Raw genomic sequence first — 26,696 nt, forward strand, 5'->3', positions numbered from 1 at the left:
GAGAAGCATGGTGCTACGTGCTTTGTGAGTGTAATTGCCTTTAATCCTCATAATGACCTAGTGAGGGATAGGCCTACTTCTTCCAAGGCCGCACAGGTGACGAAATGATGGAGGGAGGGTTCTAGGACTTGCCAATAGCTACCTATCTAGGCAGGGATCAGGACAGCCCCTGTTAGCTACAGGGCAGAATTCACCCTTCCTGCCATGAATTTTAAGGACTCTTATTGTTCTCTCTCTCTCTCTCCTTCCTTTCTTTTTTAATTTTTATCTCTCTCTCTCCCTTCCTTCCTTCCTTCCTTCCTTCTTTCCTTCCTTCCTTCCTTCCTTCCTTCCTTCCTTCCTTCCTTCCTTCCTTCCTTTCTTTCTTTCTTTCTTTCTTTCTTTCTTTCTTTCTTTCTTTCTTTCTTGTGTGTTTCACAAGAAGAAGTACTTTAGGGCATCTCCCTTTGGTCATTCCTCCCAGGGCCATCATTTCAATCCCTCTCTACTGTGGTGGTGCAAGGAACCAGGCATATTGGTCTCATATCTTCTTCTTGGTGGAAGGATCCCCCTTCTTGGTCACATGGCCCTTCGTGTTACCCCTCTCTCCATCCTGACCCTCTTAGTCTTAGAAGGACTGCTGTGAGTGGGCCAGAGGAACCCTCTCTTCTTGGTGTGCTCAGGGACACCTAGTGCTGTAACCACTTTGCAGCCTGTCTCTTTACTGTGTTACCTGGATATGTACTCTCTGCCCCTAAAGGGCTTGCAGGCAGGAATTACACACCCTACCTACCCACATTAGCTACCCAGCCTGGAGTGGGGCAGCAGGCAGTGCATTCTGCCTAGCTCATTGCTTTCCAAAGGAATGAAGATATCAGATGCTGTAACACTGGGCTTACATTGAGCCCATCTTTTTCATCCTATTTTAATTGAAGCTATTCAATCCCATCACTTTATATGTAGACTCATGGTCTTTCATAGACTCCTAGGTCAGTTTAATAGTTAATAACTTCAAGAATTTTGAAAGGTAGACATATTTTCAAGTAACAGTTCTTGTTGCTCAAAAGACTGTAAGTTGAGGTGGGACGTTTATTATAGACTCTGAGCTCTGTCACACTAAGGGGGGAGGTTGCACATGGAGGTGCAGGCTACCCACCTTGTCTTGGCTATAGAGCCTTTTGGTGCTGCCACCCAGTGTCACGCTGCTAATTTCATCACAGAATAGTGATGTATAAGTAGATATCGCCTTGTCTTTTTGTTTGTTTTTAATTTTAAATGCAGTTTGAGGAGGTCCATTATTTCTGCCTCCCCACTCGGTTTCCCAAATCCTGTCCTTTGTAAAAGGGGAATATAATAACGCAACAAAACCAGAGGGCTGTTCAGAGTGTTTGGTTCTTTCTCATTGTGCCTGCAGATTAGAAGGTTAAACTAAAAATACATAAATAAATAAATAAATAATTTTTAAGCCATTGTACATTGAGCAGTCACCGATTTGTAATTGTCAAGCCTTAGAAACAATTTTATTTGGGCAAATAAAATAAAAATTGCTCAGTGTGTTAGCAGAGAAAGAAAATTTACTTCTAGTGAGTGAGACTGTAGACAGCTATGAAAGGATTGAGAGACTGGAGCAAAATAATAATAATAATAATAATAATTCCCATAAGGCAGTTGCATATGATCTTGTATAAGAATAAGTTACTTTTCAGTTTCTTACAGAATTCCTTTATGCTCCTTTGGGGGGGATACAATATCCTAGCCTAGCTTACAGTTTACAGCATAAACTTGCCTGGGTATCTGAAAGTACTACTTTGTTGACAGTGACTGTGGTCCACATACAGAGTGAATCAAGGTGGGAAGAGCTCACTGGGCAGGTGTTTGTAGTCGAAGAGAGTGGGAGGCAGAATTCAGTGAAAGTGGGAAATAGCTGTGAGGTCCAAACTCCAAATTGATCTCAGGCGGGCGACACGGGCACTCCCCATGCTTCAGGCTGCTAGGTGCTGCAGTCCTGGGGACAAAGCAAGGGAGAGCTTGCCAGCCCTTGTGACTCTGAGTTGAGGCTTTGCTTATCTCCCCAGGGAGGAGCCAAGGTTTTAGAAACTGTGCAGTAAGAGGCCCAGGAGAGTAGCACAGGGCAGACAGGCCAGGAGGAATACAGGTGGCAGGAGCTTCCTTTGCAGGACAGAGAAGGGCAGGTTTCCAGAAGTGGGCGGTCGTCCAGCAGTGATGGGCTCAGGATTCTTTTATTCCCTAGTTTATGGACTTCCTAGGCAAGGATGTCTTTTAATGGAGTCGTGTTGGAGGACATTGGCATAGCTGAGGTGGGAATAAGTTGTGGTGGTCTTCAAATCGGGGCTTCCACACGTGGACTGGATCTGTAGTTAGGTTCTGCATCTGGTGCCGAGTGCAATCACGCCCGAGACGCTAAACTTCCCCAATTGTCAAGTAAGAATATCTAGAGTACCTTGGTTACTGTGGGGATGGAAGGGGTTAATGGAGGCACAGCTGGCAGTAGATATCACGTGATGCCAGTTGTGATAACACTGCCTCATTTAAATGGGTATGGCAGGCCCAAGAAGTGTACCAAGTGCAGTCAGAGAGGGCTGCTTGCCTTCTCTGCCGGGCCAAGGTCTCGCTGAACCTTGTCACCACAGGACCAGGTCCCCACCCAAGTGAATGACTTGTATGCTCACCCTCTTTTTACAACATTGCTTCTAGACTGCTTCCCTGACACCCAACCTTAACCGTCTGCATTGATCATCCTGGCCTTGTTCTACTTGCTGTCCCAGAGTCATGTTCAACTTGCAATCTGCGAGCCCTAAGAGATCTGGGGTTTCTGGATCAGAGTCAAATCCGGGGTTCTGCAGAGCTTTTAAGATTCTCTCACCAGCCAGCGGCAGGGAGAGAGCATTGGCCCAAGCTTAGAGGCCTTGGCATGCAAGGTGGGGATTGCTTCTCGAGAATCTAGCCTTCAACAGTTATCAGACTCCTCCCAGAGTCTCGCCCCCTTCTGTGGACTTAGCCCCAGGCACAATCAAGAGGCTCTCAGGGTCAGAAAGCCCTGAAAAGGCAGGGAGCAGTTTCTAAGTTGCTGGTGTGGAACGTGCCTAACTGCATCATTGTGTTGTGTGCTAGGGGCTTGTTTCACGGGGGCTGGAGGCATTGCATTTCCTGTTCTACTGAGAAGCCCACCAAGCTGGTCCTCTGGGTGGTTGCAATTGAGGAAGTGCAAGGCACCAGCTGGCAGAAAGATCAGCCCTGGCTACTGACTTAGGACTTTCCCCTCCCCCACTAAAAGACATACATTGCCAGGAAAAGCTAACAAAAATTTCAGGGCAGATTTGAAGGAATTAAATTATTCTTAGGCATATTGCCTGGTTTCCAAGCTTTTAGGGATATGTAAATATTCATGTTCTTTGGAGTTCTGTGTCTCTTTTGTACAGAGCACATTAGTACAAAAAAAATGAGATTTGCTAGTTCTACATTTTTGTGTGAATTTATGCAATGAATATTTAATTTGATTCTGGATCTTTCAGAAGGAGAGGTTTTCTTCAAACGTAATCTAGCTTATTTTCTTTATACGCTCCACTGGCCGCATTAATTTTTACCCCCTCTGATGCCTGAAATGCAAAGTAGAGCACTATCCCAAATTAATATTCTCGCTACACAAAGATTTCCAGTGTTTGTTTTCACTTCCTTTTAATATGCAGCCCTCCTTAGAGCGTTGTTGTATAAAGCTAAGAGGCTTTAGCCATGTGAAGTTGAATGCTTTACACTTCTGAATGCCAACACAACAATTAATCTGTGATTAGATTTTGCTCCTTAAGACGCCGGCACTGAGGAGTGACTGTAACACTCAACTGCTAAAGTGTTTCTCTCTCCTAAACTTAGGAAAGTCTCCTTGATGGGACACAGGCCCGTGTGGCTGTGTTTGTATCACTTTTTTGTACAGGTGGCTGAACTGAAACCTTTAGCTTGAATTTAGTCTCTGCAGTAAAGGTAGCCTTGATCAGTACATGGGGTGCAGCGTGGATCTACAGTGCCTGCTGTCCTACTAGCCATCCAGGATGACTAAAGCTCTCCGGGATTGCTCTGCCCCCATATGCTTGGCAACTGAAAGACAATGTTTGTCATTACTCTGGCCTCCTCCGCCAAGCCTGCTTTACATAGTACTTCCGCAGCAGCGGCAGCGGCAGCAGCAGCAGCAGCAGCAGCAGCGGCGGCATGGCTACTTCCTTTCCTATCTTAACTCCTTAAGATCTAGCGGTATCCTCACTATGGGCCTGCAATCTGGCATCCAAGAAAGTCAGTGATGGTTCCTGCCCCACTGAAATCAGCTCTGCTTACAATGCCTCCGGTGTCCTCCTGATTTCAGCCGGAGTTTTCGGCTGGTCACTAGTACTTCTGCTGTGGCTGTCTCTATCCCATGAGCCTAGCAGGTCTCTTGGCTCTCCTTTGCCTAATATTGGTACAGAATTAATTCTCAGCAGCCCAGGGTCAAGCGCTTGCCCCCTTGCTTCTGCCAGTGAGCCTTGTCCACCTTCCACACATCCCCCCCCCCCCAATACTGTGTACCACTTCAGTCTATGCCTTTACAGGCCCGCTGCCTCCTCTCTGTCTCTGTCTCTGTCCTCCCTTTCTCAGCAACCCTCTCTTCCATTCTTTCCCTGTGCCGGTCCCTCCTGGGCATCGAGGCCAGACTGGGATTCCTTCGTCCTGTGACAGCTTCCCCGAATCGCTGTGCAGTGTGCACTGTCGAGGACTGACTTACGCTGGCTGTCTGTGTGCATGGCCCGATTGCCTTTCCAACCCAGGTTCACTGTTCCCGCTTTGTCTTCTGATGGATGAGACTGCCTTTGCGTCTTTCTGTACTATGACATTTGCTTGGTCTGTCTGTAGCCAGGAGCATGCCTCGCATTCCATTCTGGCTGCAGATTCCTGCAGTGTGGTCTCTCTCTCTCTCTCGAACCCCATGGCGTTTTGTGTCAGCATCTATCATGACATTTACCTACTGTTTTGGTTCCTTGTGTACTGGTCTTATCTCCAGAACATTGCCAAGCGCTAGGGCTCCATCTCCTGTCCCGCCCAGTGTTCTTAGAAGGCAGGGCCTGTCTTGCTAATCTTGGTGGTGTATACTGTGTCAAGCAGTCGCACACTGGCCCGTGTATGTAGCCTGCCAGAGTGATTAAGTACTTGTTGAATGGAAGTAGAAATTCAAATCCCCACAGATGGCAAAGTGTGATGTTCATTCATAAGCCTGGTTTCTGCTTTGCTAGGTGAAGCTGAGAGGGGAGTGTGGCAGTAAAATCAGACGACAGATGGACAGTGTGACAAGAACGTCAGAAAGGATCGGGCCTCGCTGCGAGAGTCAGCCTGGAGTCGAGGTGTTGACAGGCCGCTGAGAAGGACACCAGGGCGGACTGCGGCATGCCGAGGGAGTAAAGCCTTGTCTTCAGTCACACCATTGATGGAGGACAGATGGACAGCCGGACGGCCAGTCAGCTCTCTTAAGCCTTTGGATAGCGGTCCTTCGTCCTCGGCTGGCCACCCGTTAGGGATTTTAGCCCATTCTGTGAACTCGCTTCCCCTCAAAACGTAAACTCAAGACTGCGGTGTACGAGCCGACTCCTCTGTTGCCCGGTGACAGAGCTGCAGACATGAGCGCCGAAGGGTATCAGTACCGAGCGCTGTATGACTACAAGAAGGAGAGAGAGGAGGACATCGACCTGCACTTGGGGGACATACTGACCGTGAATAAAGGCTCCTTATTGGCTCTTGGATTCAGTGATGGCCAGGAAGCTCGGCCTGAAGATATTGGCTGGTTAAACGGCTACAATGAAACCACCGGGGAAAGGGGAGACTTTCCGGGAACTTACGTTGAATATATTGGAAGGAAAAGGATTTCACCACCCACTCCCAAGCCCCGTCCCCCTCGGCCTCTTCCTGTCGCCCCGGGTTCTTCAAAAACTGAAGCAGACACGGAACAACCAGGTCAGCATGACGAGTATGCAGTTGTTTAATAACCTTTTGTTTTTAGGTTTGTTTTTTTTTTTTTTTTTTTTTTACATTTTTTAATTGGTAAAATCTTAGATTTGAGCTGGGACATTAAGCTCTGAGTAGAAGTCATCTTGGCAGTTTGACATGAACTGATATAGTATATAAAAGTTTGGGCGACCATGACATGGCTTAGAAGTTTGCTTTTGTGTGGTTGGGAGCTTGTATAAATTGGGAGATGGTGTCTGAGAGCCTGTTTAGTGAGTACCATTAAACACTATTATTATAGTGGCCATTGACTTAACGCAGGCCTCCTATTCTTATGGCTGTTATTGCTTTGGGAAAGCAAAGGGTAAGTCTAGTATAAGCATATTTAATATTAATGTGGTTTGCATGGAAAAATGTCGAGTCTTGTAGTGACCACAGAACTCAGCAGAGAAGAAACCATTGTTTTTCTAACCTAGAATCTGCCCCTGGGTTTCCTCTCGAGGCTTGGGGTTAGCATAAAAGGAAAGGGGCTTCTGTTCCCACAAGGGCCGTGCCACTGTGGCAGTATTGCCAGTCATCTGCTTGGCTCCAGCGAGGAGAAACTCAGGCTCACTGGGTACTTCTTTTAAATGGAGGCTACCTCCATTCAAAATCCATGTGCTGGAGATGGCCTGGCCTTGGGCTTGGACACAGCTGTTCCTGGGTAGATTTTCTTTTCTTTTTTTATATATATATATTTTCAGTTTCTCACTGAGATGAGCTTCACGTTCAGCTTTGGTGCTGTCAGTTTTGTTAGATACTGTTTCTCACTAGTAAATCTCGGGCCCCTTTTGGAGGGGAGGAGGTGGCAGGGGTGGCGTAGTCTTTCTCCCCACCCCCAGAGACTCCGAAAGGAATAACCAGGTTCGTTAGACAGGTGAAGCTGCTGAGCTGTGGTTCCATACTGAGCAGAGCTGCACGGGGCCTGCACAGGAGGCTTCTGGAAGGGTTTCGAATCAGGTGAAGGAGCGCAGGAGAAGAAAGAGGCAGATTTCAGGGTGAGAGCTGCCTTTAGGCACTGGGCAACAGGGTGGAAAATGTTCCAGAGGGCAGATTTGAGATATCCCCGAAGGTCTGGCTGCTCTTTTGGCCTCCTGCATTGGACTCCAAAGGGATACTTGTTCTGAGAATGTTATACTATGGTTTTAAAACTGTACCAAGTTAAAAAAAAAAAAAAAAGCTTTTTGGTTTTTCAATCAAACCAGAAAGTCTTGAACTGTGCATTTGTTCGGGGCACTGACGGTTTTCTAAGTGCTGTGTTTCTCCCATATTTTGGTTTAGCAGACTGAAGGTTTACAAGTCCTTGGTTTTCTCTCTATCAAATAACAGCTTTCTGACCCGACTTCTCTTTGCCATTGTTGTTTGGGAGATTTGCTTACTTTCATTGTATGCCGTGTGTGTGTGTGTGTGTGTGTGTGTGTGTGTGTGTGTGTGTGTGTGAGAGTGAGACTGTGTGTATATGCATACCACAGGCATGCAGGTGCCCACAGAAGTCAATAGAGGGCGCCAGATCCCCGGAACTGGAGTTACAGTGATGTCACAAGCTACCATGTGGGTGTTGGGAAATTACACCCAAGTCTTCTGGAAGAGCCGCCAGTGTTGAGTCGCTTAGGGCTCTCTCTGCTCTCCTGACTTCTTATTTTTTTATTAAGCTAGAAACAGTTAAGTAGGTTCATTTAAGAAGAAAAATGACCTCGTTGCACCCCAAATACAAAGGGCTGCAGAACCATAAACAAAAAAGCTCAGCTGAGTTCGAGATGACTCATGAGGTGGAGCTGAGGGTGCCAGGTCATAATTACTGACGAGAAGACTCTGTGAAAAGTAGTTTCTAGACAAACACATATTCGATAACGTGCCCCGTATAAGTTTATTCGACTGTCATATGCAGTCGAGGGATGAGACCGACAGGAAAAATGACCCTCTTTTCTGTAAGGCGTGGAGCTATTCACCGTGCGTTCGTTCTCTGGTGAGCACGGAGGTTTTTAACAGCCTTTTCATTTTTCTTTCCGATATGTGGAAAGAGAGAAAAATGAAAAATTATAGTAGGATACAAGAAGAGGCCCGTCATGATATGTGTGGAAATATTAGGAAGAATGGGCCTGAACGTAAGTGAGAAATTCGGAATAACTGGAAGGTCGGGAAGACAGTGGAAGGAAGGGGTCACCAGGAGGGCACTGTACTAAATGTTCATCAGATACTCTAGGAACGTTAGCCTCATAGTCTCATTTACATATGATTCATGTGCCGTGGGAGGTCAGCAGTCCCGGGTTGGTACCGCTGCAGCTTTCTTTTGCCCAAGAAATATTCATTTCCAAAGCTTTGGTAGCGGAAACTCGTGTGACGGCAAGAAAAAAAAAAGCGTTCTTTCTCTTTTCACTTTTCCTCTTACAGAACAGACGTCCTCAGTCTTGTCATTCTCCTGTGGACTCTCTCCATCTAATGTGGCTTCTTTTGAATCCTCTGCTTTCTTTCTCTCACCTATAACCCCCCCCACACACACACTTCAAGCCTAAGAACTGGGTATCGTTCTCTCCTCTGGGCACCTGGACCCCAGATGCCGTTGATGGGCGGTGATGTCAACAGAGGAGGCTTGGACCAGTATGCATCTTATCCATGTTTCTTTTGGCCTGTTGATTCTCCACAACCCTGGGCATCCCCTTTTCTCTTCCTCATGTTTGAGAGGAGGTCCTGAACTCCTAGGCTCCGGTCATCCTCCCCCTCTACCTCCCAAGCACCTGGGACTACAGTTGTGTACCCACTGCTCCTGGATTACCATCTGCATTTCGAAGACTTTAACTCTGGCCCAAAGTAGACTCCTTTTGAGTTCTTCCTCCCTATGCCGTAGAATCCACCTTTCTCTTGCCTTGTAGTGCACGCATTTCCAAAGAAGACGGACATTTAGTTGTGGGGTTGAAGAAGCAGGTATTTTCGTGAGGACAAGCAGGCCCAGGTATGTAGCTAAGCTACTGAGTGCCAGGTACAAAGTAAATACTCTGTAAACGTCAACAACAAAACACAGCCTAGATGAACATCTGAGCGAGGAGCTCCTCTCAGGAAACGTGTCCCTTCTGCCAAAACGTTTTGCACACGGTTGTTTGGAACACCCTGGCCTGTGCAATGAATGAGTTTATTTCTCGAACCGTCTTGGACTGAGGGCATCACATTCATTCAGTAAACACAGGTGGGGTTCCTAGTTTGTGCTAGAAAGCAAAGCAGCAGACGAAATGAAGACGTTTTCCACGCCCATTCCCTCCTGGCTGTGCTGCCCTCTCAGCTCCAGCAGTCTTTCCTAGATCGCTCATCTGCTGACCCCCTCCGCTTCTCACCGAAGCTGGCCCTGCTGCCCCTGCCCCTCTGCTCTTTCACAGTGGTCCTGGTCCCCTGTGAGCCGGCTGTGCAACACAGTGCACTAGGGTCTCGTCCAGCGATGAAACCCCATGCTGGGGCCTGATCCATCAGCTACAACATATGTACGTGTGTCATGTGTAGGTGCACAGGCCGGATAGCTCAGCCTGCTTCTGGCCTCACCTCCCAGGTACCCTGCCGCTTTGACCTACAGCACTGCCTGTTGTGCCTCAGAAGGCTTATCTTCTGCCCCAGCCCTTGGGACAGATCGTTCTGCCTCTGGAAAAGTGGGTGACGCTGATAGGGAACAGAAGGTGTGTCTTATCAGCGGGTGACCTGGGTGGGGCACAGATTTTGTATTATTTGCAGCGCCCTCCCCCTTTATGGCTCTTTCTTTGCATGAGGGTTGCACTTATCACTATGAGGTTCATGTTTTATTCCACCTTCCTGTAACCTAGCGCCCCACTTGAGGTTCTATAGGGGCGACCTTTGTACTGGTTTGCTTGTTTGTTTGTATGTATGTAACCTGTATGCTTCACACGGAGGCACACAGCAGCGATCTGGCCCCTCTGCCTGAGCTATTGGGTAAAGGCATTCTGTCTGACACGCAAGCTGACGCTGTTGGGGACTCATGTTTCCTCTCCAGTACAAGGAAGTGAGTCAATCGTAGGTGAGGATTTAGGGATGGGAAATACAAGCACATTCTTCTCGTGCGGAAATTGTCTGCCGCGCTGTTTAGCAACTTGAACACATACTTTGCAGTCCTCCAGGTGATGGCAGGCATTGGCTGGATACTTCATCTTGTGAGCTTCTGGCCGAGACAGTTTGTGTAAATCCGTAAAATCTGCCAACTTGAGGGGCCCCTTGGGCACCCGAGTTTACATAAACCTCAGGCATGCCCCGTGCACCCATGACCCTGAGGTCTCCTGACAGCAGGCCCTAGCTGGCTTCATATATAAAACAAAAAGCAGACATGGGCTTGAACTGTTTGACATTTTGATCAAAATCCTTTCTAAATACGAAAAGAGCAGAGCCTGCGTTCTGTTTTCACGGATCCCCGGGCATGTTTTCTTTATGTTTTTCACACCCGGGCCTCTGAGTGTCCCTCCATGCCTGTTCCTCCTTGTTCGAAAGCAAGGCTGCAATAAATCACATAAGTCAACTCTGCACCACCCAGAGGTCATAGAAAGGAGAGACCTGATCCCAGATTACACACCTTGGTGTGGTGCCATGTCCTGAATGCACGATTCTTTGCCGGTGATATCAGACAGGAAGGCCCGTTTCAGAACAGGTCTTTTTTCTCCTTTTCTTAACTTTGTCCACCTTCTTTCCTCCTCTCAAGTATGGCATCACCAGGAAGCTGGAGGACTGTCTCGGGCATCCGACTTTGGGTGGTGGTCCCTCCCTTGTTCTGCGTTCTGTATCTGTGATATTCTGCAGAGAAAGCAGGACAAGGTACAGGACCTCTGATGAGAGGGCCCTTGAGCCTCCCATCTTCTCTGCTTCTGAATAGCCAGAAAAAGCTTAAATGTTTGCCTTCTATGTTTTCCTAGGAAACAGAATATACTTCTTGAAAGATGGTCAGTGTAATTGATTAATCACAAATGTTTATTTTGATTGTTGTTGTCATTTTACTGGTCATGAGGATAGTACTGAGTATCAAACCCAGGACTTGATGCATGCTAGGCGAGTACTACGTACCTAGCCCATATCTGTTTTTGTTTTTGTTTTTTGTTTTTTTTTTTTTTGAGCTAAGGTCTCATCATGTAACTGACTTGCCTGGAACTCACTATATAGACCAGGCTGGCTTTGAAGTCATAGAAATCTGCCTTCATCTGTCTTTGGAGTGCTATGATTAAAACATCTATCATCATTCCTGATTACAAATGTAATTCTTAATTTTGATAAAGTGAGATGACCCTAACCACTTCTTTGGTGATCACAGAATTTACTACTTACAAATTATTACATATTATGATCTAGCCCTTCCTTCCTTGAGAATATAAACACATAATTAACAATTAATATTCTTGACTTGTTAAAATATTTTTCCTGAAAAATTTTCCTGTTAACTTCAAATGTGATCACCCCTCCCCCCAACCCTCTCCCCTCGCCTCCTCCCCCGGAAATGATTGCAAGGAAGGAGAGGCATATTTATACCCCTTTGTAAAGGAAAACCAGAAGAACAGAAGTACTCTCCTTTCCCCCCTTTCCCAGGAGGCCTCAGTCCCTCTCTGACACACTAGTTAGGAACTGACAGGCAGAGTAAAGAGCAGCTGAGTCAAGGATGCCCTGGGCATTCCCAGCCTAGAGGAAGGACACACCTCCTTCCATGGCTATTACTCACAGGGTCAGGCTGGAGCAGAGCCGAGGTAGCAGTAAAGTTACATGCCTGGATAACTGGACCCGTACCCTTCAGAATCAACAGCTAAGACAGGCAGCTTAGGTTCGTCCTTAGCAGACTTGTCTCTGTTTTTATCATTATGTATGTATTTATGTGGGCAAGTGTTGGTGACCTTGAATTTCCCTGGAGGTAGAGTTACAGATTGTTGTGAACTGCCTGACGTGGATCCTGGCGATCAAGCTCCTGTCCTCTGAAAGAGCACACCTGCTCTTAACCACTGAGTCATTTCTCCAGGCCCCACGTTTTTTTTTTTTTTTTTCCTTAAGTGAAATGCAATAGGTCCCTCTAAGCCCTGGTTTTGCTTCTCGGCTACCTGAGGTCAACTGGGAGCAGACAACATTACTATACAACTAGACATTTTGAGTGAGAAAGGGGCAGTGACCATATCTGACTTTTTAATGCAGTATATTGCTATGATTACTGTAGTTTTTTATTAGTTATTTATGCATTCTACTCTTATAGGTGTGTATGTCTAGGGAGAAAATGGTATAAACAGAGAGGTTGGTACAATTTGTGTATTTAGGTGCCCATCAAGGGTCTTGGAACTACTGTATTCCTTCATGTGCTATTTTAAATTTCTGGACTTAGCATTTTTTGGTTTGATGTGTACGTATGTATGTGTTTGCAAAGTGTGAGAAGGGCCACAGACCTTACCTGTTCAGTGTGGATGAAGCCCTCCCACTTCCGATTCAAACAACTTCTTTAAACCAGAGGAGTCTATTTTCTTCATTAAGAATTGAATTAATGTCAGTGGCCTAAGTTTTTGCTGTCATAAAGGTAAAACCCCATAGACTACAAGTATTCTCTCTTTAGTTGTCGCTAGGGTTTTGGATAAGTTTGATGTCTAGTGTGGTTTCTAGGCGGATGTGTGTATCTTTGTCCAAAAAGGGATTAGTAAACATGTCTTCAGTACAGTTGGATCTGAGAAAATAAACATTAGAAAAATTTGAAAGTCAACAACAAATGGTGCCGTACATCTGCTAAGTTGCATCCCACAAGGGAAAAAAAAAATTGTACCTGTGGGAAATGCACATGCCAAGTGTGTCGTCACTTGCATATTCATAGTTGAGTGCGTAGCGAACAAACAGAACGTAAGTGTTCACAGTGCAGCTGGCTGTTGCTTATGTGCGGATTCCTGTTGCTAGCCGATTGCCCGCACAGGAAAGGATGTGAGATGAGCCCAAGACCGCGATGGGGACGGGGAGATAACTTGATAGCACTGGCTGGACAAGGGGCAGGATTGCTCGATAGGCTGCCCTTCATGTCTCCATGACTTCGTTTAACTTAAAGCATTTAATAGCCTAGCAGTCTTTAGGTTCTTAATAAATCCACATAGAGACCGACAGATGAAGGTAGAGATTGCTTATATTTCGGTAACTTGGATGTAATTGCTATCAATTGTACAAAATAGTGTCAGATCACTTTCTTGATCATTATTTATACAAAAGTATCCTTATTTCCCCTTATTCTAGGGCGGTGGCAGCAGAAACTTTGTTAACTAACAGTCTTGGAACTAAAAGCCAAATACAGTGTACATTGTTCAAGTACAACCCTGGTGGAGAGGGAAACCCGTGACAGGACTTTCTACTTAATGATGTGTGCTGAGCTTTCTCCCAGTGGCCCCCAGCCACTCCAGCTGCCTGGATGGCATTTTTGGGAAGTCCTTCTCGGGACTATTTCTTTGATGGAGGGGTTGGCAATCTACTTGTTGTCATATATCTTATCTGTTCTAGTGGCATGCATTACTCCGGGCTTAGGTTATTCTGACTGTCGGCTTGATGCACTTGAAGTTAGTGTAGAAGATTATCTGTAATTTGTTGATTAAGTTTGATGTCTAGGACAGGAAAGGATATCGGCATACCTGAAATATAAATTCTTTCTGATTGTGCTCTTTGGATCAGAAACTCTGCTTCACTTCCTAAATATTCCTTAACCACTTTAAGACCAGCGCACGCTAATTGTAAAATGAAAAGGTCATACCGACTCTTCTGAGATGAGGCTGTTTTTGTTTCAACCTCTCAATTTCTACTGAGGTTGAAACAAAAACAGCTGGGCAGTGGTGGCGCATGCCTTTAATCCCAGCACTCAGGAGGCAGAGGCAGGCGGATCTCTGTGAGTTCGAGACCAGCCTGGTCTACAGAGCTAGTTCCAGGACAGGCTCCAAAACCACAGAGAAACCCTGTCTCAAAAAACCAAAACCAAAAACAACAACAAAAAAAGAATTGTTGGAGAACTAATTCCAGCACACCCCAAGGATAAGTTCTTTCACCAGTAGTACCCCAGTAATACTACCCTGAACCCCTGGATGCGGGACTAATAGAGAGTTTATGTGGAGGAGTGACGTAGGGTAGCTGGGTAGAAGAAGTGCCCACAGGACCTCATCCCAGGATCTGCTCAGAAGCTGCTCTGGGGGTTATATGAATTATTGCTAATGAAGTGTCCAGTTGATACTTCTTGCCAATATATATGATCCATGATCTTAAGACATATATTAAGACCAGTGTATAGTGATTTCTGTACTTTTATTGGTGGGCACTTGGCGGCTGACCTCCCTATTAGCTCATGACTCTTCAAGGTTTATGGGCAAAAGCAAATTAAACAGTGTCTGTGGAATGCTGTTTAATCCTGTGCCGCCTCTGTATTCATGTTGTCCTTCAGGATTTGTCTAAAGGATATTTGAACTAAATTCTCGGATAGTGCTGTGTATAGATTACAAAACTTTGCTTATATAGACTTCACATCTCTAGAAGAATTTGCATATTATTAGGCACGACCCTGTCATGGTACTAATGACAGTCTTGTGTGATCATCATCTTGGTCCAGCTTTCTCTTCGACAGGAAAACACCTAATACTGGTCTCAACACATAGGGTCAGTGGCCCAGCAAAAAGATGCTGTCTTAGCTTCTGCCTTGTTCTACTTGTTTTGATAAAATGCAATTTTCAAAATTACTTAAAGGTGCTGAGAAGTCACTGTTTAGTGATATTAGGTGTTTTCCTCCAATGTTATAAACTATTGTGACTGCATTGAATGCTCTTGGCTTTAATTTTACCTCATTTCTAAGAAATTATTTGTTTGTTTGTTTGTTTTCTGGTGCTGGGACTTGAACTCAGAGCCTTGTGGATGCTAAGCAAGCATTCTAACACTGTGCTACACCCTAGCCTTTTGATGTATATTTTAATTCAGCTTAAGAATGTTGTTTTTTCACTAAACAATTCATTTGACTATTTTCTATTTCTTGCTTATTTCTATCCTAACTATAGACACATAGTTGGTTATGTTGGTGTCACTGTTAAACTTGGTATGTATGATTGTTTATAGTTTTTATATATAACATTTAAAAACTTTACATATTTAATTTGTTTATTATATATAATTTTAAAGCATTCTCTGTCAACATTGGGTATGTTGGTGTCATTGTCAAAGAGTTATGTATGATTAATTATAGTTTTTATATATAACATTTAAAACTTTACATATTTAATTTGTATATTATGTAAAATTTTAAAGCATTCTCTACCAATAACAAGCTCTACTAGGTTTGTTGGTTTTTTTTTGTTTGTTTGTTTTGTTTTGTTTTATTTTATTTTTTGTCCTCCCAAGACAGGGTTTCTCAATGTAACCATCCTGTCTGTCCTAGAACTTCCTTGGTAGACCAGGCTGGCCTCGAACTCACAGAGATCCACCTGCCTCTGTCTCCCAAGTGCTGGGATTAAAGGCGTGCGCCACCACTACCCAGCTCTACTAGGTTATTTTTAAAGTAGCCAAAAATGCGTTTTTTAATTTTGAAAGAAACATATTTAAATAAGCCAGAACACTGACTTTATCTAATTCCAAGGAATGAGATGGAACAAGTGTGTGTAGAATATATCAAAGTATGTATAACATCACTGTCACTGTCCCACACTTTCTCAAAGGTGGATTTACTGAAAATATCTTTGATTTTTAAGCTGACCTTAAAATTCTGTAGACATAAGTGTCTTCCAGGCCCCTGCTAGGCATTTTATAGCCAGGTTTTAATTTGCAACTTGCTTATCCTACAAAGGTAGGCTCGGTTCTTATAACAATTTTGAGATAAGGCATGAGATTAGTGTGTGAATATATTTGGGGGGTGGGGGGAGAAGAAAGGGGATTCCATAGCCAAGGAGACTTTGCTGAGTAAAGAGCCACATCCGAGAAGGTGGCAGCCACAGCATGGGTCTTGACTTGGAATCGTCCTTAACGTCAGGGGCCGCTGAAGTTTGCTTTGGGAATGACCTTCATGTGTGTCTGCCTCATCTGCTAAGTTACACCAGTTGTCCCGTTCACTCAACTGCAAAAACAGCTACCTTCATAGTACATACCACTTCCGGCATTTTCTTATTTCTGATAAAGATGTCAAAGGATGGACTTACAAAGAGATGGATGAAGCTTCAGAAAGACCATATTTTGGGTATATGCCTACATATGCCCCACTCCCACCCCAGGAAACTGTACCTTGGTTAGATAGTTAACAAGTTATATAGTTTTATGAGCATATATAGCTGTCCCCACACAATACCCCGCCTCTCTTATTTTTCAAGCAACTAAATGCTGCTTCACCTGCGTCTGAGTTTCTAGTTTTCATAGTTTGGGCTCATATCCTTTCGATGAGAATGGAGCACAGGCTGGGTCTGACCTGCTTCAAAGCCAAGATCCTGAGACTCTCCAGCCTAAGAGCTGTGTGTTTTGGCATGAGAAGAGCGGCTGCTTGGAGTCTTTACATCCAAGAACTCGCACGTTGAGTCAAATGAACCCGGAGGCTTGTTCCCTGAATTATGTCAAGGTTAGCAGTAAATGCCGCGTTAGGGGGCTGAGTAAATTACTAAATTCCCGTGAATGTCAAACTTTATTTCTCAACAGAGTCTGCCACTGCCAAGTTTGTAATGTAAACATTGTGTTCTGTTGCCTGTCCTCCAAGGACAGAAGGGTGGATGAGGGCCTGGGTAGGGCACAGGTGAATTTTATTTCTAGGAATTTAAGAAGACAATGTGATACTATTCTGTGTCTGGAGCAAGGAGTGCCAGGAAGACGTCTTGAATATTCTAATGCTTGCTTTTCCCTCTTCAACTGAAAAAAAAAAAAAGTTATGTAAAATATTCCCTGAGTTTAAAAGGCCCTAACTGGTAGCGCTGGTATAACTTTTTGAGAGCCTCAAAGAGGCTGTCGCTTCCCACTGCAGTCATAAGAGGCAAGAACAAAAACTCATTCTCAATGCTTCCAGGAATCAGGACTTTTTGGGGAGCCTGCCTGTTGTAAACGTAGTGAACCCAGGTTTAAAAACACAATAGAGTAAGGTTTGGGCACCTACAGGTATCCAGGCAGCCTCTCCACCTCCCTGTCTCTGTTTCATCTCTGGGGTGTTTCTCTCCTCTTCTTACCTCACCAACTGTACCTACCTGTTCAGTAGGAGGTAATAATTCCAAAAATAACCAAGAGTGAGAGCTATGGCGCCTGAGACCTGTAATCCCAGTGCTCAGGAAACTGAGGGGCAAGGATTTCAAGGGCAAACTAGATCACATAATGAGATCTGTCCAAAAAAAACCCCAATTTCCCTCAGTAAGCTAGGGGGTGGGACTGTAGGGCAGGGTCTGTAAGGAGCTGAGTGACTTAGAAAGTCATAGTTGACTGAAGAGCTGTGCATTCGGGGCTTTTGACCAGTAAGGACCTCGGACAACCAGACTAACCACTGGAAAGGATTGTTCTTTCAGACTAGCAAAACTACGCTGAAATGAACATCTGTTTGGGAATGGCCTGGGAACTGTTGGCTTCACTCTGCCACCTGACTTTAGACTTGAAGCCAGCACCCCAGTGGATGGAGAGGATGGGCCAACAGCATTATCAATGAGAGATCTTATTCATTCCTAAACAGGAAAAGCACCCCCCCAGGCCTCCAGAGAACTGTCATTTTGTGCACACCGTGGGTTGGAAGGCAAGAGCTACTTCTCACTCAAAGTGAGGGGAGTTGCAAGTTTCAAGCTTGCCTGCTCAAGGTGGACAGAAAGCGGAAGGGTGATTATGAGCTGAAGAGACAATAGGCTGGGGTGACTTGGAAGGGGAATTATTAAAAAAAACTTCCGTCATAGTCAGTGAAAAACCAGGATGGACATGGCCGAAAAGTAGATCTTGCAGAGCCCGAAGAAGAATGAGTGGAAAGGTGGGGGAGATGTACAAAGGAACGCGGGGTGAGAACCCAAGGCTTGGTGAGCTGGAACTCACCTGTTCAAGTAGAACAGGGCAACATGGCTGAGGAAGCATCAGGGCTGTGTGCCATCTCAACGTATTCTCCATTGTTCCGCGTGGTGTCCCTGTAAAGCCACCTTTAGATATGTTGTAGAAAACTTTTTAGATAATAGAATGATTGTAAGAGTAATATTAAGGTTCTTTGCCAAAACGCGTGCAAGGTGTTTGTTACCAAGCAACAAGTTACCCTCTGTCTCTAGCGATCGGTGCTCAGAGCTGTTCAGTTTCGACAGTTTTGAGAAGTGATGGCAACCAGGGCATGAGCTGCTCCCCTTAGGCTCTATATCTACTTCCTTGCAGAGATGTTTTAACACACAAGTCTTCTGAAATAACACATTAAACCTTTCATGTCATGTAGGGAAGGCAGGACTTAAAAATTGTATTTTCAGCCTTAAGTTCACAGCTAGAAAGTGCATACATTAAAATTGATTGTGATTCACTTGAGGATTGTTAGACATATACAGGGTAAATCTTCCAAATTCCTAGAATTATAATGATGAAACCAAAGTATCTAAATGTGATTGGAAAATGCTGACTCGGCATAAAAACTTTAAAGAACTATATGTATGTCTCTATGTGTATACACACATAAATCCAAAGCTAGATTTATACCCGAATTTGCACGTTGCACATGTTTTGGATACTCTTTTAACACTTATTAACATGTTAGCTTTCTCCTTTCTGTGACAACTTTATGATGGTGGCCTTATAAGTACACACCTGTTGTAAAAGTGTCGTTAAATGATGCCCCCGAGTCACACAGCTAGCAAAAAGGTGGGCTGTGACCTCATTATACTCTCAGGCAGATGTGCCCTGCTCACAAGGTAACCATTTTACACCACGTGACTCATGCACTCCTGTTGAGCCAGGGGTGTGTCCTGGAGCCAAGGACAAATGACCCCTTGGCTTTCCAGTGACCTGTGCTCTGCCAAGACAAAAGGAACTAAACAGAGTAGATGTTTCCTGTCTCAGGAAATCAACTCAAGAAAAGCTAACGTATGAAGCAGACATGGGAGTCATTCTTCCTGACGGCAGAGGAATGCCAGGTCAGCAAGCTGGGAAAGGAAGGTTCATGTTAAAGACAGTAGTTTATCCCCTCTGCATGCTGCAGCCTGTTGTTGTTGTTTAAGGGCTGTGTGTGTGTGTGTGTGTGTGTGTGTGTGTGTGTGTCATTTGGGAGCCAGGGAATAGCCTTAGATGCCATCCTAAGAAAACTATCTATTTCTTTGAGACAGGGTCTCTCAGTGGTCTGGAAACATAATGTTTAGGGTAGGCTGACTGGTCGGGAAGCCCCAGGGACTGTCCTGTCTCTGCCTCCCTAGGACTGGGATTGCAGATGTCAACCACCATGGCCAGCAATTTTATGTGGATTCTGGGGGGTCTTTGTCCTTAAGAGGCTAGCACTCTAGTGACTGAGCCACCCCCTCCAGTCCAAACCTGTGAGTCTATTAAAATTGGTGAAAATATGAGCTGTCAAATTAGCCTTTACTTAACTAGTAAACTTCTTGATGTTATATATATTTTATTCATATATCATCTACACATTCCAAATGTTTATGTATAAAACATAAATTAGTATTCATATGCACATTATTATATACTCACACATAATATATATGAAATTATATTTACATAAATAGATCCGATAGTATAGCTTATAAGGTCCTAGGGAAGGTTTTGCTGGGCTAATTATACGAATGTCCCTTTCTCATGGTGCCGCTTGTTCTGTCAAGCAGGCTGTAACTTGCTGCTACTTTACTGGCCTTCATTGTTTGGAGTTTTATGGACAGTTACATTGTAACTGTCACTTGTGGTCTAATCTTCCCCTTAAGGGAAACTTGAGAAACACTGTCAGCTTTTTTTTTGAGTAGAGGAAGTTTAAACATATTGGCGCAGAAACTTCACAACTGTTTAGCTTAAACTCCCGTTCCTGTCAGCCCACATCTCCGCAGCCCCTCTGCGGCTGGAATCGGCTAACTTTGGCTCTCACTAAGGAAACCTTTCACAGAGCTCAGGAATGTTTACCTTTCTTTCCTTTGCCAGACCCCGGATCTGGGCAGCAGGTCCGAGAACTGGTTGCCTATCACAGTTTGGTCAAATAACTGAACTGTCAGAGTTCACAGTCTTCAGTTACATAACTGCCTTTGACCATTTCCAACTTCATTCTAAAACCTAGGCAGGTAATACTTTGAGTAATTTTGTTTTAAGGGTAAAGCAATCTTTCCCTCTCCCTTCCTCCCTCTCTTTCATATTTCCCACTGGGCTCCTTCCTTCCCTCCCTTTTTTCTACCCTTCCTGTCCTTGTATTGTCTAGCTGTGAGAGACTTGCCTTTCATACACTTCACAAGGGGATGGGACCGTTTCGCAACAGCCTTTCCCAATGTAGACCTGCGGTCCAGCCTCGCCTCTCAGGCAGCCCGGCTCAGCCTGTTCTCTAGCACACACTGAGGCTCCGGCTGTGGTTTCTGCTTGGACGTTGATGCGCCACTCGGTTCAGTGGGTCCTTGAGGAACCTCCTTTATCAGCTTCAGATGCTGTGTTAGTTCACGTTTAGAAATGTGTTTACTCTCACGGGAAGCAGGAAGGTTAGGTAATAACGACTGGAAACTCTTTTGACACGAAGGTGGGAGTATTTTGCCTCTAGAGGATGGGAAAGGGAGTTCCTGTTTAGTGTCGCCACTGAAGGCCAGGCAGGTGCTAAGGAATGTTGTCACCTGACTCCGGACCTCTCATTTGTGGGCGTGCACCTGAATAAGTACATGGGTTTTCGATTTGCTAGAAAGGTAGTATTTGTGACTTCATGGTCCTAGGTTTCACACTCTCATTTTCATATACATACGTGTAAGAGGAAATGTCCTGCTCTGACCTGCAAAAACTTCAGCTTCCACGTGGCCGTTCCTAAGTGTGCAGGTATGCGCGTGCGGAGTGTGTGTGGTGTGCTGGGCATTGTGCACCTCACTCTAGGCTAACTCCCTAGTCCTGTTTGCAGGTTGAGGCTTAGAGAGGAAACCAGACCAGGGTCACGCACAGCGGCTGGAGAGTCAGTCTGCACAGCAGACTTGCTTCCGAATGTGTGTTTCTCAACACTATGCACACAGCCTTCACAGCCAGCCTGGAGGAAAGGGACCTCTAGACAGTCGTATTTGACGCATTAAGAAAGAGCAGTGTCTAAACCGTTAGACTTAAATGTAGTTTAGAATTTCCATAATTTTTGCTAACATTCCTTTTACTCTCAAGGTAACTTACAAATACCACAGCTAGGGATGGTCACGTGCTAGATTGATTCATACCCAGTTTGTGTCAAAATCATGTACTTGAAGCTTGTAGTAAACCAGAGACCTGTAGGAGGCAATTTGTCTACTCATTACCTTTCAAATTTGTTTTAATAACTATATTGTACATGGTTACGCGAGGCTATTTTCATTCAAGTATATAATGTACACAGAACAAACTCCTCACCATCCCCCACGACCTTCCCCATGTACTTATTTTTATGAGACATATCCATTACTTTCAAAGTTCCCTTTGTAAGATTTAACAGGTGAAAGGTGCCATTAATTCATTATTAGTTTTAGAACCTAGATTTGAAATTCTTAATAGCAATCCCAGTCCAAAAAGGCTATTTTTGTTTTATCTGATTGGTTAGGGGAAAGTTCACTGTTTGCTTACAAAAAGAATAGTTCTGAGCTTTTGAGTCAGGATGTGAATGTTTTTCATGTGGCTTGAAGTTGAGCCTTGCTCTGAGAACATAGTGGCCAGACTTTGGTTCACATCTTGGGCATAATTTGTGAGGGCAAAACGTTTAGGTGTTGGGCGGTTCTGTGAGGTCATCAGATGAATGCAATGTTTATCTTTGAAGTCCTTTATTTCAGGGGACACCAGAGCCAGGAAAGCCGTTCCCACGTTGTACTCCCACGTTGAGCCCGTGAGACACAGTGTTGTCTGTGAGAGACCACATAGCCTCAGGGCTCTCATTCCATCCTGTTCAGGAGTTGGGGTATCCCAGTGTCATGAACAGAGTCACCCTCACTCCTGTGAGGTGGAAGTATGCTGAGCCCAGGCTTGCTCACAAAGCCAAGCAAGAGCTGAGGATTTCCCATTGTGGAAACGCCTTCCTTTGTCGTCTTTGGATTAAACCCTTGGTGTCTGGGTAAACTGTAGTGTGTCTATCCAGGGAAAGCCCCTGTTCTGGCAGAGGAAGTTGGACCTAAGTGGGAATAAAATTTGCTGACCCCTGCCTCTGAGGGTCACATTTTTCATTTATGTTTCCCATTACTCATCATAAATGACAGTGCCTACAGATAGGGAAGCCGCCCTCTTCCCACCCTCCCCAGACACCACATAATGGAAAATGCAAGTTTTCTGCAGAAAGCGGCGGCGGCCGCTGCTTCTGCTGCTTCTTTTTAAATAAACTAAACAAAATGTCAGTCTTTGATGAGACTTGCTTCCTGCCAGAATTCCCACTGGTCTAGTGTCACAGTTTCCACACAGTGCTGAGATGAAGGAGGGAAACTGGTTCTAAACCCCTTTACGGGAAACCTGCACTTCTGCCTCAGGATGGGGAGAAGTGTTCTGGACCTCGGTGACAGGCACGTAACACCCGCTGGATGCTAACTGCTGAAGGATAATTTTGATGAAGACAAGATTTGTTCCACCGCTGTGATCAGACACATAAAACTTTTTGTCAGGCTCTGTCGTTCATTTCCTGATTGATTTTTTTTTTTTTGGTTGGTTTTGTTTCTTAAAAATCACCCTCTCCTATGAACTCCTAGAAGATGAGATTTTCCTCAGAGAAAATTCGGCTCTGGGAAGAGATATCCATAGAAGTCATAACCTAAAAAAGTCTTCAGAGGAAGTTGAAGTGAATGGAAAGAGGGCAGGGTTAGGAAGACCAGAGTTCTGCGGTAGGTGACTGTTGTGGAAATCTCAGGGGAAAAATTTAAAATAATAATTAAAAATAAAGCAACATGAAGTTGGAGGGAAAGTAGTGGGGAGAGAGAAGAGTGGGGTGGAGCTGATCAGTGTATATGCATGTATATAAATATTAAATAAATATTGAGAACCAGACTTCAGCTCCCCATGTAGGGCAGTAGTTGCGTGGCCCACTAGGAGTGAGCACCAGTCTTTGCGCCTTTCTCGAATGACTGCTAGAGAAAGTAGGTGTAAGCCAGCCATGGTCAGCAGGTCATCGAAGAGGCAGTTCAGCGTGCCAGCTACAGCAAGCTCCTGCCATGGCAAGCCTGGCCCCGCCAGGGTCTTCGGTATACAGCAGGTGCTGAACTGATTTTGATGGCTCAGGATCTGACATAGGCCGTCTTTGGCACCCAGAGTGGACCGGCTTGTCTGTCATTGCGCAATCACGTGGCCCCCACGTGACAAAGGACCGCTTAACTGAGAGAATATAAAATGGTTCCCTAAGCTTCTCGGACAGTCGAGTACCTTCATTTTCCTTTCCGCACCCATGTTCATTTCCTGCTCCTCTAGAACCAAGCTTTAAGTATGCTGGTCTTTTACTATGCAAAGATTAACCAGCTGTAGTTTACATTAAGCCGTTAATTTGGCGTGTTCTGTGGCTACATTAATTCTATTCTCTGTTGAGATTAAGTTCCCGTGGATTTGACAGATACATAAAAGTGACAATATATGCTCATCAAGGGGAAATAGAAGTTCTGCTAACCGCAGTCCTTAGTGGGGGTTTTTAGTTTTCTGTTTATAGTAAAACCTTTTAAAACTGAAATGATTTAACTTGGTTCCCTTTTTATGGCTTCCTAGCAGAAAACAAATCAGAAGGACGCAGCAGTTGAGTATATTTACATGGAGACAGGCCTGAGTGATGGAAAATGTCTCTTCTTTCAGTCGGACTTAGCAGAAAGCATGTGTTGAAAGTCTCTTACCTAAATGGGTCGTAATTAAAGACATCGGGCTTATTCACTTTAATTAGAAATAGTAAAGCCCACGGAAAAAATTTTTTTCTAATTGCAGATTTTATTTTACGTCAAGTAATAAATTAAATTTTTGTGGGTACAAGAAAGACTTTTAGCCTTGACCACAGTCATAACTCATGCTAAATGTATTAATGTTGCGCTGATGAACGAACTGCTTCTGGAGAGTTAGCTGGTTAGACCGATTGCTGACATTTTTTTTCCCTTAGTTTTCCAGTAATAGGGATAAGGCAATCTCTATGTTCTGGAAGAAATAAATGTACTTGTTTGAATTTTTCTGATCAATATGAATTAGTAGGACTAGAGGTAAAAAAAAAGTGTACCTTTTGCTGTGTGGTCTTTAACGTTCTGCCCGATTCTATTGCGTTGTATTTCCCATGGGTTTTATAGAGAGTTTCTGAGGAACCCAGAGAGGCAACAATGTCCTCGCCTCTCTGAGTTCTCTGCACAAGGAGCTGAGCAGAAGGGTGACCTTTCTCACAGTTACTGTGGGATTAAGCCAGGCACCCAAGGCCCCAACTTCAGACTGATTCTTACGTACGTTTGGCTGCTGTCTCTAGGATGGAACACTGTATCTCAGCATCACCGAAGGGCTCAGTGTACAGTATGCAACAGGCCTTGTTAATTGTCCCCTTTCTAGCCAAAAAGAACCTCCTGATTGTAGAGAAAACGATTCAGATGACTGAGTACATTGCCAAATTCCAGTTGTCTTTCATAGTTCTTTATTCTAGTAAAAATGGACACAGTCAGCAGTGCTAACAGTTTTCTGGGACATTCAGGAATTTGTATAAATAAATTTCAAGAAAAAACACACCAATTGGTTAGACTTTACATTATTTGCTATGTGTAGGGCCGGTGGAAGAGAACAAGGGGTGCAGGGTGGTTTCTGCTGTTGTAGGGTCCCCGGATGAACCACTGCCCTTTCTTTAATCAGTGTCCACTCCCTTTGGTATTGTTCCTGTGGAATACCTCTGAGTGAGCCAGGCACAAAGAACTTCCAGGGACATCCTTGGCAAACTGCATCTTAGTTACTGCGAATTGTTTGCTGCCTGACCCAAAGATGGTCACATACTTAACCTTGGCTTTCTCATCTGTAGAACAGAATTGATGGTAAGGGGCTAGGGTATGAGGGAGCTCTCCTGGTCACCCCTCAAGTCCCAGAGGACGGGAGTGGTTAAAGCTTACTATTTGATGTTCAAAATGGAAATTACACATTGGACAGGCACAGTCTTAGACTTAAGTGATAGGCATAAATCTGAGAGAAACGAAAGGAATTGGAGTTGCCTAGCCACAGGAAATAAAGGCCAAGGGCCAGTTTAAACAGTGGAGGATGCATGAAGCAGTGGTTCACGGAGAATAGTGAACTCTTCGTTCCCGGCTTTGCCGATGTCCAAAGGAGAAATGAAGTGAAATGACAGCAGAATTACCACGGTTACAGCAGCTGCCTCTTGGAAAACACTCAGCCGTCTGAGAGTTCTCAGTGGAAGGTAGACGGGGCCCATGGTGCTCTGTGGACCAATTGTGGACCAATAGGTTTTCTCCACAGCTATGTCTGTGCTTTCCCAGACACAGACATCCCTGGGCCAGTTGAGTTTCCTAACACAGACTTTTTATTGACGTGTATATGTCTTGTTACTTTCTGGTAGTCTTTCCTGTATGTGTTCCTTCGTCTTCCTCACTGGTACCTAGGCTTTTTGTTTTGTTTTGTTTTGTTTTTCTAAGACTGGTCTTTCTATATGGCCCGAGGAGACGAGTGCCCAAGCTGACCTTAAACTCATGACAAGCTTCCCTCCTCAGTTTCTCTGGTGCTAGGATTGTAGATGTATGCAGCCATGTCCAACGGTTCGTGCCACCTAAGTGCAAACCATTCCAGGGGTTGTTGGTCTGCTGGGCAGAGTTTTGTAGACTTTATGTTTTATTCAGAAGGCATAGTCCTGGCAAAATCAGGCCCAGAACCGCAGGTCTCTTCTGCTTTATTCATTTAATGTGTTTCTTTTTTGAGGAAAACCTTTATTTTCAGAACTTCGTTTTCCTTTACAAAGTCGGAATTCACAACAGCAAAGTTATTTAAAAATATTTTGTTTTCATATCACTGATTCATTATGAAATAGCTCATTAGTAAAAGAAAGATGCGCAAGGCCTTGGTTGGAGGGAGGGGATGGATGCCTGCTCTGAAACCGATTGATTCGCCCAATAGAGGTTGCCATCTATTGGTAAAAAGAGAGAAGTAGAGGAAAAGGCTGTGCCCATGCTTCAGGTGGTGTGATAGTGGGAGGGGAGTCTTTCCATGATGCTCTTTTCTAAAAAACGTTTGGAAATGCACAGTTTCATTAGGAACCTAAAACCTGGTTTCTCTAGACAGTCTCTGTAAGTTATGATAAGTATATAAGGAGAAGGGTGTACATAGCTCTTTTAAGTGCATATTTCTTGAGACCATTTTAGTGGAATAGAAAATAAAGTTTTAATTAGACAAACTGATGGCTGATTTTGTAACTCTGTGGTTGGTTTGGGCTTTCTTTCAAAATTTCAGATTCCAGCCGTTGGAATCTGGTATTTCCTGTCCAGCTGACAAGGGACAGGCCCTTGGAATGGGCAGCTGATGGCTCTGGTGCTGGGATCTGGTTAACTTGACCATGGGTAGTAATTAAAGACCGTTGATCTAAGTAATGGCATCTATCCAGAGTTGCTTAATGTCATAAGGTGCATTTGACACAGACACACACACACACACACACACACACACACACA

General features: G+C 44.6%; 1 protein-coding gene across 1 annotated transcript in view; it reads left to right on the plus strand.

Annotated features, from left to right (window-relative positions):
- Pik3r1 (phosphoinositide-3-kinase regulatory subunit 1) overlaps positions 1 to 26,696 on the plus strand; it is an 82,614-nt gene that overhangs the window by 4,699 nt on the left and 51,219 nt on the right. Inside the window, exon 2 of the mRNA XM_050160351.1 lies at positions 5,253 to 5,967. Within this exon, the coding sequence (XP_050016308.1) occupies positions 5,634 to 5,967 (334 nt within the window). The 5' untranslated portion in view covers positions 5,253 to 5,633. The remainder of the gene's footprint in view (positions 1 to 5,252; positions 5,968 to 26,696) is intronic.

This window comes from Alexandromys fortis, unplaced genomic scaffold (assembly GCF_014885135.2).
Source record: "Alexandromys fortis isolate MF-2015 unplaced genomic scaffold, M_Fortis_MF-2015_v1.1 scaffold_76, whole genome shotgun sequence".
NCBI lineage: Eukaryota > Metazoa > Chordata > Mammalia > Rodentia > Cricetidae > Alexandromys > Alexandromys fortis.